This window comes from Bactrocera neohumeralis, unplaced genomic scaffold (assembly GCF_024586455.1).
Source record: "Bactrocera neohumeralis isolate Rockhampton unplaced genomic scaffold, APGP_CSIRO_Bneo_wtdbg2-racon-allhic-juicebox.fasta_v2 cluster09, whole genome shotgun sequence".
NCBI classification, from domain to species: domain Eukaryota; kingdom Metazoa; phylum Arthropoda; class Insecta; order Diptera; family Tephritidae; genus Bactrocera; species Bactrocera neohumeralis.
In genome coordinates, this window is record NW_026089622.1 from 27631277 (window position 1) to 27645082 (window position 13806).

At 35.7% G+C, this 13806-nt stretch overlaps 1 protein-coding gene across 2 annotated transcripts; it reads right to left on the reverse strand.

The window, feature by feature from the left end:
• Nucleotides 1-2539: 2539 nt before the first annotated feature.
• LOC126764056 (uncharacterized protein K02A2.6-like) lies at nucleotides 2540-9192 on the reverse strand. Of its 2 annotated transcripts, none has more exons than XR_007667798.1 (3): nucleotides 9079-9192; nucleotides 3903-4328; nucleotides 2540-3838 (listed from the first exon to the last, which is right to left on the reverse strand). XR_007667798.1 is itself a non-coding variant. In XM_050481812.1 (3 exons), the coding sequence occupies exon 1, from the start codon at nucleotides 6481-6483 to the stop codon at nucleotides 4831-4833; it is 1653 nt and encodes a 550-aa protein (XP_050337769.1). In that variant the 5' UTR covers nucleotides 6484-6738; the 3' UTR covers nucleotides 2540-3838; nucleotides 3903-4328; nucleotides 4390-4830. The 2 variants fall into 2 exon arrangements, 1 of the variants encoding a protein (XP_050337769.1); XM_050481812.1 differs by lacking the exon at nucleotides 9079-9192 and adding an exon at nucleotides 4390-6738.
• Between the last annotated feature and the right edge of the window lie 4614 nt (nucleotides 9193-13806).

The following is a 13806-nucleotide window of genomic DNA, read 5'->3' on the forward strand; positions in this document are numbered from 1 at the left end:
CAGCAGGCTGGAGAATTGTTCCCTCCATAATTTAAGTATGCTCTGGGCAACGGTCGCTAGATCACCTTTGGGGGTTCTACAAGAGTATGCTCCGATCTTGAAACCTTCAGTTAGCCACGAAGTCAATCAGCCTCAACCCATTTAGGGATGTTTCGTCGTGGAGGCTGAAATTGCCAAATATACCTTCTTTGCCCACCCTGGCGTTAAAGTCGCCAAGCACGATTTTGACATCGTGGTGGGGGCAGCTCTCAATGCGCGCTCCAAGCGCTCATAGAAGGCATCTTTGTTCACATCGTCCTTCTCTTCCGTCGGGGCGTGGGCGCAAACCAGCGATATGTTGAAGAACCTCGCTTTGATGCCGGAGTGAATGATAGTACTCGGCGACGGAGCCTCTCTCCCACCACGAATCCAACACCAAACTTGCTCTCCTTTATATGGCCACTATAGTAAATGCCACAAGGACCTACCCGCGTCTACACATTATTATAAATGCACTTCATCAAGCTAACATGAAGATTACCACTGAAAAGTCACACTTCTTTAAAGACTCAGTGGAATATATAGGGCACATAATTAAATACAATAAAATCACCGTCGAGCCCGTAAAAATACAAGCTATAAAAGATTTTCCCTCTCCTACATCACTGAAGGAGCTTAGATCTTTTCTAGGTTTCGCAAACCATTATCGAAAATTCATAAAAAATATTGCAGGGATTGTTAAACCACTTACCACGTTTCTCAGAGGAGACAACGGTGGCATATCAAAAAATCAAAGCGCAAAAATTAAAATCACATTAGATGAACCTGAAATAGCAGCATTAGCAGAATAAAAGAGGAACCTTAAGCTCAGGTTGAACTTTTCCAACCTTTGAATTAACCACAGACGCTAGTAACTTTGCAATAGGAGCTGTATTATCACAAAATAAAAAACCAATATTATTTATTTCACGAACACTTAGTCAAACCGAACAGAATTACTCTACAAATGAGAAAGAGTTACTCGCAATTGTGTGGTCCTTACAGAAACTCCGAAATTACTTATATGGCATATCAGACTTAACTATATATACCGATCATAAATTTTTAATTTATCACAAGAAACCCCAATACAAAATTAAAAAGATGGAAAAATTTCATCGAAGAATATGGTGCTAAAATCACTTACAAACCTGGACATCAGAACGTTGTTGCCGATGCACTTTCCCATCAACAAATTAATAACACATTTAATTCTGATAATTCCCAACATTCATAAACAACCATTAAATTGCAACAAAACCACACATTCCGTTACCAACGAGAAACCCGAGGACGCGTTTTTTAAATAAAGGGGGTATCCCGACATCCAAGAACGAATACAACAAAACCAGGAATGAGTCTTGCGTCATCATAATCGCAATCGAAAGCAGTTGAACTATAATCCAGGAGACGTAATATTTTCCAAGACGCACAAACGTAATACGAACGTAAGAAAATATTTGAAGCACGTTGTAAAAAAAGATAACGGAAAGACTTTAACGATTAAAAAGGACGGATTATCCAAAAGGATAACATAAGAGTAAAGACATGCCGGAAAAATTTTCTTTTTACTTTTCCCTATCGCATTATGCGGCAATATAATTTTAAGTTACAAAAAATATGTTCTCGTAGAAATTGGCCCCGTATACATATATAAAAATAGTTCCTTTCTATATCATATTTCAAATTTATTAAAAATACTTGCATGCTATGAAGACATAATGAGATCTTCTTATAATTTAGAAAAACAGCCCGAAACCAAAATATTAATTAATAAAATAGAAACATTAAAACATCAAAAAATTACCAAAACCAAATACCTATAGACCCAAAAGATCTCTTAACTTTCTTGGTTCAGTACTCAAATTTATAACTGGTACACCAGATCATGACGACCTTATCGAAATAAAAACTTCAATTAATATGCTAATAGAAAATAATAACAAACAAAAGAGCATTCATTCACAGTTTGAAAGAATTCTTTAAACACTCGATCCTAAAGCAATAAATGAGAATTTAATAATAGGAGAAATTTATAACGAATTACAAACAATAACTAATGCTTTTATTAAAAAAAAAAATAAAAATAAATAGGCCAACATTCATTTTGCTTCTTTGAATTTATCAACTGATTCTAGTTAATTTGTGTGCGCTGAATTCAAATCTGTAATCAGTTTGTCTCTATCAGCTCTAGTTTTCATGATATACCTTTTTTATACCCTCCACTTATGACCTCCAATTATGACCGTCTGTCAGTTTTTCCAAACATTTTTTTAATCAAAATTTCTTATATACAGCTATAGCAGTTGCCAAAAGAACATTCTTTTCGGAAAACAAGTTTTTACCCAAAATTTCTTTTTCATATAAATTTTTTATTTGCTGTTATAGTTATTGCCAAAACAAAGCCAAAATTTTTTAAGTATTTAAAAAGTAAATCTTTTCCATAGGAATATAAAAAAAATAAAAAGAAGTAAAACTGTTTCATACAAATTTATTAAAATAAAAAAATGCTCCCAAAGCATTATAAATATAATATATATATGTACATATACATATATAATTCTAGTTACCGAATGTAAAGCTTCTTTTAAGAGACAATCTGGAATGAACAGCCGGATCAGAGTCTATTTGGAAATTCCAACAGTAGTCTGCCATCATATGTGTATCCCACCTTCCCTGGTACCGATTCTCCATAATTTTGATATCTTGGTGAAACCTTTCTCCTTGTTCTTCGCTTAAATTACCCAAATTTTCGGGAAATCGGTCCAAGTGATTGTGCAAATAATGGATTTTAATACTCATGTTGCAGCCAAGGTCTCTGAACTTATCCAGCATATTCTCCACTAATTGAACATAATTTGGAGCTTTATTATTTCCCAAGAAATTTTTTATAACCTGCACGAATGATGCCCACGCATTTCGTTCAGTTACGGTCATTGGCTTCTAAAAATCGTGTTCATTCATAAACTGCCTTATTTGGGGACCGTCAAAAACTCCTCCTCTAATCTTATCTCTACTTAGATTAGGCATTTTGCTGCAAATATATGCAAAACATTCCCCATGGCGATTCAGAGCCTTAATAAACTGCTTAATGAGTCCTAATTTGATGCACAACGGTGGTATTTTTATTATTTAATATTTTTATCGTCAACAATCATTTTTTCTCTCGAAGGCCAATATTTTTGCCCCCGATGTTGTTGCTTGGATCTGCTATCCCAGAGACACAAAAAGCAAGGGTACTTAGTATAACCACTCCGTTGTCCAAGAAGAAAATTGACCATTTTAAGATCAACACAAATGATCCATTGGTGGTCTTGGTATTTTATCTTTTTCATCACTAATGCAATTTTGTTATATATATTCCTCATTCATTGTTGTGGAGTGCGCAATTGGAATTGATGCATACACATTACCATTGTGCAATAAGGCGCACTTCAAACTTCTCTTGGAACTGTCCACGAAAAGACGCCAATCGCTAGGTAGATAGTTGGATAGCCCCATTTCCTGCATAAGACCATTTATATTAATACAAAACACCATATTGCCTTCCTTAGTAAAAAATGTTAAAAAAATCTTTATCCCTGGTTTGGTATTAAGTTATTTTTGTTCCACGTTCTAACAATTTCCTATCATTTAACCTCTGAGCTAACACTTCAGACGCTTCTTTTGATAAGGCCAAATCTCGAATTAAGTTATTCAACTCGCATTGATTAAAACGTTGAGGAATAATTACTGCGTCTTCGATATTCCGAACTCGGCTCTGGAAAATCATTCAGTTTTGGAATGGGAACATCTTCGGAATGGGGAATTGGACAGCGTGCTGACGGTAAATTGGGATACTGCCATTTATTTCGATTTTTCCTATTAATAACAGCAATACTCACTAAACAGAAGTAACAGTCGTCCAAATGATTTCTGGGCTCTCTCCAAACTATCGGCACACCAAACTTAAGCATATTTCGTTTTCCTTGAGTCCACTGTCGCAAATTTACACAGCAAGTATTGCACACAATGTGTGGAGCCCAGCTTTTATATTGGTCACCAAGATCAACTCCAAAGTAATCTAAATACGATTTTTTAACAAATTCCGAAATAGGTCTTATGTTTTCTTTAAAGGTGTATTCTCCACAAATGTAACAAAGTGTGTCAGCGAAATTTTTACATCGTCTTCTATTGGAAGTCATTTCTATTTAGCTCAAAACTTTTTAATAAACTTTGCAAACTGCAATAAACCACTTTTTACAAGCAACTAACTTCCGAATTAACCGAATTCATCAAAAAAGCATATCTTAAGCGAACTGGTTTGATTCCTATAAGTTGACTGGAAGGTAAAATATACTTATCATTATAATCATTATTGTAAGAACCTACTTGTTTGCGTTATTAATAAAAGAATCGTCAATAGTATAATACTCCAAAGATTTAGTTTTTTACGTCTTCACAGCTTCACGGTATATATAGTACTCAACTAGAACGTGCACACATGCACGCAATTCACTCGGCATTGGCAGGCTCTCGCTGTTCGCTCTCTGGTTCGGTTCTCCAAATCCCTCCTTTATTACAAAGCTTCAAGCGTATTTTGGATCCGTCGTCAGGCCTGCTACTTCCAGAAGTATTGGTCCGAAGTTCGTTGTGACTGTCAGTGGTTGATGGTTGAGGGAGAGGTGTGGATGTGGCAGGGGGTGTTATTCCAGACACTGCAGTTTGAGTTAAGTTTTCGCCTTGGATCTGAAGTGGTACCTTCTTAACGTGGCTTATATTCCTACGAACGCGTTTTCCGTCAGCCGCTACTATCACTTCATTTTCACAACACTATACGACTTCGTATTCCGTGGAGTCAAACGTGGGTGTAAGTTTATGTGAGGCCACAACGTTGCGAAGTAATACTTTGTCTCCCGGCTTTATATCAGATGGTTTTGCTCTGCGGGTCGTATCCCCCTTCCTTTTCCCTTTTTGTTTATTTATCATATCCAAGTCTCGCGCTGCCGAGTCTAAAATATCATCAGATATATCTTGCATCCCCGGTATCTTGTCTCGAATCGTGCGGTTAAACATCAGTTCAGTTGGTGCGGATCCGGTAGTACCATGAGGGGTAACATTATACATTAAAATGAAATTTTCAAGTTCTTTTAGATAGTTAAGTTTTTTTGAATGGGCGATTTTCAAGCGTTTCACCAACGACTTATTCATATTTTCAACTTCACCGTTCGTTTGAGGCCAATAGGGTGGTGTCGTGATTAGGGTGATGTTGTTATATTTGCAATATTTCCTAAACTCTGTGCTAATAAATTGCCTTCCATTATCTGCTCTTAATGATTTAGGTAATCCTAAGCGACAAAAAATTGCTTGGAAAGCGTTAATTATTTCATCAGAGGTAATTTTCCTCAAGAATTTTATTTCTTGGTAGCGTGAATAATAATCAATTAAGACGAGTAGATATTCGTTATTCGGTAGCGGTCCCAACAGGTCTGTAGCTACACATTGCCAAGGGCCATTTGGAAATACATGCCTTTGCATCGGCGCAGGATTATTTGGACGTGAAACCATTAAACAGTCACGACAATTTTTCACAAAGGTTTCTACTTCTCTGTCAATTAAAGGCCACCACACTTTTGCCCTCAACCTTCTTTTCATGGCGGATTCACCAGGGTGTCCTTCATGAGCTAGCTCCAAAACCTTTGCCCGTAGGTCTGTTGGTATAACTACCCGGGTGCCGCGCAAGATTATATCACCAACTGTTGTTAATTCGTGTCTAAATGGAAAGTATCTATTGATAGTATTTGATGGCCAGCTGTCACATTTAATATACTCCATGGCTTCAATCATTTCTTCATCCCTTGAACCCTTCTCTGAGATTTCGCTTATGGTCAATGCTGTTGGAGTTGAATTGGAAATTATGTGAAAAATAGATTTCTCTACGTTGTCACCAAAGGACTTCGCTCTTTCCAATTTCCATAACCTCGAAAGAGAGTCCGCAATGTTTTCTTTTCCGGAGCGGTATATAACTTTAAATTTAAACGACTGAAGCCTTAAGAGCCACCGTTCAATTCTCGCAGGTGGTTTTGAAGTTGGCTTAAATATGGTTTCAAGAGGCTTCTGATCGGTGACCAATTCAAAGTCTAGTCTTACTAAGTAGTAATAGAACCTCTCGACAGCCCATACAAGCGCCAAACTTTCTTTTTCTGTTTGAGAATATCTTTTTTCTACCTCCGAAAGGCTTTTACTGGCAAAAGAAATAATATTCGGTTCATTGTTAGAATTGAACTGTATAAGGACTGCACCCAAAGCCACAGGACTCGCATCCGCAATGACCCTTGTTTTATTTGAGGGATCAAAATATGATAAGGTGGGTATGTTTGACAACAGATGTTTCAGTTTTGCAAAAGCGTTTTGTTGTGTGGGGCCCCATATAAATTTTGTATCTAACTTCAGTAGCTTTCTCAGCGGCTCTGTCGTATCAGCCATATCCGGTATAAATTTTCCAATGTACGTGATGAGGCCAAGAAAGCTTCTTGTTTCTTCTTTTGTTTGCGGTGCTCTAAACTCCAAAATTGTTTTAATTTTGTCCGGGTCCGGAAATATACCTACATCCGACAATACGTGACCCAAAAAATTAAGTTTTCTTTCCCCCCAAACGCATTTTTCATCATTGAGTAAAACATTGTTGTTCTTCAAAACCTTAAGTACATTTTCAACGGCTGAGTCATGATCTTTTTCCGATTTTCCATATACGATAATATCGTCTAAATAATTCAAGCAATTTTGACTCGTCGAGAGTAGCTCCTCGAAAACCCGCTGAAAATTTCTGGGGCGGAATTGATGCCAAACATTAATCTTTTGTAACGAAACAAACCTTTATGTGTTATGAATGTTGTAATTTCTCGACTTGATTCTTCAAGTTCCAATTGGTAATACGCCCATTTAAGATCAAGTCGAGAAAATATTTTTGCATCGCTCAGTTTCGTCATAAAGGTATCGAACGTGGGCAGAGGGTAGTTTTCTCGTAGCACAGCTTTATTGGCCCTACGCATATCGACACAAAGACGCATTTCACCATGATCCTTTATAACTACGACAATTGGTGAGATCCATTGAGTTGGACCCCTAACTGGCTCTATGATATCCTTGGCGAGCGCTTCTTCTAATTTCTTCTCAACTTGTTTCTCTAGGGCAACTGGAATGCGACGTAAAGGCTGTTTGACTGGTTTAATGGATTTATCAAACGATAGCTTTATCTTAATATTGAAAATTTTAGGAAACGGTTCTATTTTCTCAATTCTATTTACGTCAAGCCCCAATATCAATACCTTGATTTGAATGGCAGTATCTCGGCCGAGAAGAGATTGTTTCCCATCTTTTATTACATAAAAAGTAGCTATAATTTCCGTACCCTTTCTCACCCCTATTGGTGCCTCGAAAACATATAAGACTGTTAAAATTTTATTAGCTGCATAACCCTTAAATTGATTTGCTGACTCCGTGCGGATGTTCCACATGGTTGCTTTACTGGCATTCAACGCATTCCAAACGTCTTGACCTAACAAGTTAAACCTAGATCCTGAATCTATTATCATAGGGACAGTATGTCCACCAATGTGGCAACTTATCAACTCGTTCGTCGATTTGCACGATTCCACTTGAAGGCAATCATATTCTAGGGAATCATCTGATGAGTCGTTGTTAGCTTTTTCGATACACCTAACTTTTGACGGATGTAATCGGCGCTGTTTCGAATTATTGTATTTTTCGTCGCCGAGTTTTCTTTTAAAACTCTTTGTTTTGCATTTGCGTGAGTAATGCCCTATTAATCCACATTTATTGCATTTAGCATTTCTTGCTGGAGAATGAATGTCAGAGCTCACGTGCCCCGCCTGCCCACATCTACCACACTCACCCCCATTATTCCTGCTCCCTTTTGATTTTGCAACCACCCTGTTCACTTCTTCACCCTCTTTTTTAGGCAACATGTCCTGCGATTGTTTATATATCTGCTCATGAATCTGGCAAGCATCAATAATTTCTTTAAAGTCGTGTTCTTTTTCAAGTAAGTGTTTTTTAAGCTCCACTGGAGCCCACGACTCAATGAGTTTATCTTTTAAAGCGATGTCTTCTATTTCGCTTTTTGATTCGCCAAAATGACATTTAGAAGCTTGGTACCTCAAACGCAACAAGAAATTGTTAAAATTTTCGTTCTCCAAAGGCGCTATGTTTCTAAATATGTGTCTCTCAAATGACGAGTTTCGTTTTGGCGAAAAGAAATTATTTAATTTCTCGACTAAAATATTAAATACATCGACCGGCTGTTCAGGGTCAACTTCCGCAATGGCCCCAGGGATATTATATATTACCTCTTGTAGTTGTGGCCCACCTAAGTGAAGCAGTTTGTTTCTTCGCTTTACCTCATTTGTAATATCTTCCGATTGAAGATATAGAGTAAACGATTTCCATTTTTCCCACTCGCTTCGTAATAACGCCCTATCAATGCAATCGCACAGGAATGGTTTAATTTCGCTCATCTTGCTTGCTTTTATTTCTTCTTTAGCCAATTTAATGCCCCGGACAGAAGTATATTTTACCAGTTCAGTGGTTTTTAATTTCCAATTAAATGTTTTTCCAATTTAATGGCCACTGTATTTGTCGCTCAACAAACCAATTTAATGGGCAGCCTCTTTACTTATTCAGTTGCGCCAATTGAATGGCCTAAAAAAAAGAAACGTCAAATGTTTATTTAATTTTCTCGCCAAATTTCCAATCTAATGGAACAAACCTTTTCTTATTTTTGTTGTTTGCTACGTCTCTTATAGACAGTTGTGCTGGTTTGCTGAATGTAGAGAAATATTTTCTCCTTCGCAATTACATCAACCATGTACTTATATCAACTCGTTGCTTTTGACTCGCTGCTTTTGACTCGCCAAGAAAAATCCGATGCAGAAAAACCGATGCTATTATTTGCGTGGAAGAAATTAAAAAAAAATTTAGTTTAGTTTTTTTTTTTCAGCTGAAAGAAAATGTTCTGCTACTACACATAGTCCCATCCTCGTCGCCACTGTAAGAACCTACTTGTTTGCGTTATTAATAAAAGAATCGTCAATAGTATAATACTCCAAAGATTTAGTTTTTTACGTCTTCACAGCTTCACGGTATATATAGTACTCAACTAGAACGTGCACACATGCACGCAATTCACTCGGCATTGGCAGGCTCTCGCTGTTAGAGCTGCTAGAGCTGATAGAGGCAAGCTGTGTTATCAAAGTGTTTCAAAATGTAAGAATTTTTTCAGTATATTTGTAAATCAGAACATTCTGATAATTATACTATCAAAATATGAAACGATAAATCAGCACAATGTAAAACAATTCATGAAAATAACGCTCCACTCCAAATCATAGAAAACGGTCACATCTTGACAGATTATGAGCATTCTTGGAATAATATGCCAATATCTGGTCGATGAGTTATTTGAGATCGAAATGAGCCATTTACAATAACAGCAATTAGCAGAAAAATAGCGAGGACGCTCCATTTTAAGAAGGAGCGAGTTAGCGACGCTGAAGATAGCCTAAGTAAATTTCACACTTAACCTAAACAAACAATAAAATTCCCGCATTATAAACACAACAGACAGAATTCCATAACGAAAAACCGATAAGCATAATAAAACTATCTTTGTTCTAGCAAGTAAGCAAACATTCGCATAAGTATAAATAGCACTAAGATTATAAAATGTAGCTAGTAAGAAATTATGAGTAAATAAAAAAGGCAACACGAAAATAAGTGTACTACCCAAATAAATATAATTTCTTTTACTCGCGACAAACAACAGTTTGTTAACTCGCTCTTTCATTTGTAAACACGGATTGGAAAAATACGTCGCTCTCATTTGTAAACACGCGGTGGTAAAATACGTGCAACTTTATTTCCTAAATTTATATTATCCGCCGATTGTTCTTCAACTGATCTATTAAATTGACGATCATGGACCGATTGCGTGTTACGAGCTACACAAAGTAATTTGTAGGTTAGGGTGGTTGTTAATGACCGTACGTGTAAATTTAATAGAAAAAGTTGTAAGAAATATACTCACTTCGATTCCGCACTAAATTCTCAAAATTTATAGTGTTTTCTGCACACTTCAAAACTCTTAGAACACTTATTATTTTTCATATAATATTTTAATTAGCACATGATTTAAAATCACACAATAGTAATACAAGACTACGAAATATCTTTTTCAATTTGATCGCAGCACCAACTGTTGGGATAAATTAAAATTAAAATAGAATAATACTGAATATTCGATACTGCGATGGTAGGGCAGTCTGCGGGACTCAAAGAAATCGGAATTGTGCCATTTCGGTATACAATGTATGCACCTAAAGAAGTCTTTTTTCCGTAAATTATATTGATGCTTACACCGTTATTACAATAATCTGCAGCAACAATAACCAAATAAAATTTCTGTTTTCCGATATTTCTCCACTTATCTTTCCTATATTTTTTAAATATGTATGGATATTTAGTATAAAAGTACTTGTCATAACACAACTATTTAAAAGAACAGAACTTATTCGCTTTTCGGCTCATGCTATAATGAAGCTAAAACAATTTTCTGCACCAGCAATCGTCATGCCGTTGCTCTCTTAAGTCACTTTGGCTCCCAACAACTCACTTAAAGCAAACCTAACGTTTTTAAGGACAGTACCAAAAATGATCACAGCCGGCAAGATAACTTGCGCTGGCACCGTCTGGCTAGCGGGGGCTCGTACGAAAATAATGGTGCCCTGAGTTATTGAGCGATTTGTAGATATGTACTTACACTCGACGCCAATAGGTTAGACGCAACCGTACTTGCGTTAATATTTAGCTAATAACTTGAACCAAATTGTGAATCTAAACCATTCTCGAATCCCCTTGAACGCATACAAAAAATTTCATCAAAATCGGTCGAGTCGTTTAAGAGAAGTTTAGTGACATACACACGAACACAAGAAATACATATAAAAGAAAAATAGTTTAAGACGATTGTGACGATTGCTGTCACATTAGCACAGCTTGGAGCATTTTTTTGGTCAGATTAGAAGTAGGGGAGGTACTAGATTTAAACTTTTCATGTTCTCTAGTTTATTTAGGAAGTCGTGGGGCTTACGTTACGTAGATATCGTAACAAAAGGAAACTGTGAGCTGCCTTTAGAGCCCGAGGCCACAGGCTTTTCAGAACATATTCACAATGTTCTGTTTAATGTGTGCAATGATTCCCTTTTTATCAAACGCCGAACACTCCATTGTTAGATCCATCACTTTAGATAGTATTTTGGAAAATAAATTTTTAAAAGAAAATGGATTCAATTATTTTTGTGGTTGTCTTTTTTTTCAAAATTTTTAAAATGCGCACAAATGAAGTTCATTCACATGAACCAGATCGATAAATGCCACTTAGTGAAGCCGCCGGAAGAATTTGTTGCATTTATTATAAGTCAATAAGTGAGTAAGTCAAAAACACGTGCAAAAAGTGATAATAGGAAACCGAAAATTTAATTAAAAAGTGTTTTCGATAATGTGCTGAAATATGTATTCCGTGTATATTTCAGTGTGAAGATGTTAAAATTAAGTTTTCGATAACAGTAAAAAGTATTAACATAGTATGTGTGTTTTGAAAGTAGTTTTCGTTATATCTAAATTTCAATCAAATAAATTTTTTCAAAGTAACGACTTATCATTGAATATTTATGATAGTTATAGAATCGGAAAAATCGAAATTTTAAACATTGAACGGCTTTATTAAAATAAAGGTTAATTTTTTCGGAACTTTTTGCACTAGTATTATTATAATATATATTTTATGATTATATTTAACATTTTGTATATTAATTTTTTTTCTTTTCATAGGCGTAAATTTTGGCTCAAACGTTTAGGTGTTTTTGAAGAACTCATTGAAAAAACACCTTAACACATTTTTACGTGTGGGCGCCATTTTTCCGAAAAAATGCGTAACGCAAAAAAATTGTGTCCGTGAGCCGTTCCGGACATTAATTTAATTATTGAGCAAATATTTATGGCCCCAAATTCTTTTCTTGAAAATCCTATAGATTTGGGCGTTAAAGATCATGTTCCCCAAATGGAAGGTTTTGCCTCAAGTGAAATCCGCTTTTAGAAAGGGAAGACCGCGATATAATTTTAGAGCCTGTGCCACTTCTTGAGGAAGAACTATTGAATAGCAGTGATGAAGCGCGCAACCAAGAACAAAAAGAAAATAGGATTAAAAAAAAAATTGGATGGAAAAAAAGGAGTTTAAAGGCTCAGTTGCTCCAAATGGCAACTGAATTAAAAAGATGTAGGGAAATGTTAAGAAATAGTTCATTTCGGCAAAAGTCGGATCCTCCTGAGATAGTTTGCAGTTAGGTGCTTTTTATGATATTTTTTTTTTTCAAATTTGAAAAAAAGGAAATTTGATAGGGTGATAGGTCGATGAAAATCGCACATCTAGAATAGCCACAACTGCAGTGACCATAATGGTGCAAGGCATGTGTGTTCAAAGAGGATGTCTTCTAGAAATATATTCTTGAAGACATTACCCAACTTCAAAATATAGGACTAGTTCCTTGCCATTTTGTTTGTGACCAGGGAATCAATTTTCAAAATGTAGCTAATTTGTTTGGTGTTTCAATGTCACGGCATCTTTTTTAACGTTAACGTTTTTTTAATAAATTATTCGATATTTTTAATATCAGTTTCACTTGTACACACTAAACAAATTTTTGTAGGTTCTCCAGAGCAAAAACATTTTTTAGATGAGGCAGAAAAAGTTTTAAAAACAATTCAAGTCGTAGATGAGTAAGGAAACAACACAACACAAACATTGATTAATATATATAAAATACTAGGACCCGACAGACGTTGTCCTGTACACACGTCTTTAATTCGAAAATTTCAAACTTTTTTCAATAAGCTATAACAATCTAACCTCATTACAGACACATTTATCAGAATTCAACTAATCCAAAGCGTGTGATTATGTATTTTCTATATAAGCGAAATGAAATATAAGCTACGTTTAGTAAAAAATTTAAGTCGTTTTAATGTTAAAAAACTTACACCCAAACTATTTTATTTTATGACACATATTTTTTGTAATTTACATAAACTTAGTTTATCGTAATGCCATTGGATGTAAAATATTTTTGATTAATCCTTGAGGCGTATAAACAAACAAATTCGATGGTTTTCCAACTCTAGAACATGCAACATATAAATGACCGTGAGGGAAACACGGATTTTCTGGCAATGCATCGATGTTTGACCTGACAACAGCAAATTTTTAATTTCATCCCAGTTTGGATTACATGTCACTGTGATAAAAAGATCTTGTCGGTCGTATGCACGTACATAAGTCATAGCGTCTTGAATGTATTCTTTCATATGACGCGGACTACCAATGTTTGACGATGAGAGGATATATGCAGTGCCGATGTTGTTGATGTCATTTGTTGCATCTACTTTACCGATTACGGTATCACGCAAATTAATGTACCCCTCAGTACGAAATTTTATATATCGTAATCTCTCACTTTCGATTTTTACATACATACATATAAACAATGTACTGATTAAATAGGTGTCTGCATGGGAAAATGTTGTTGTCTTCATTAGCACGAATCATCAACCGATATACGTAGAAGTTCATAGCACTAACTGTATTCATCAGTTCTTCAGCTGCAAATGGATATACATATTTATGAGATAAACAGAAGTTATTGACTGCTTATTGAAAAAATTGTAAGATAATCTATA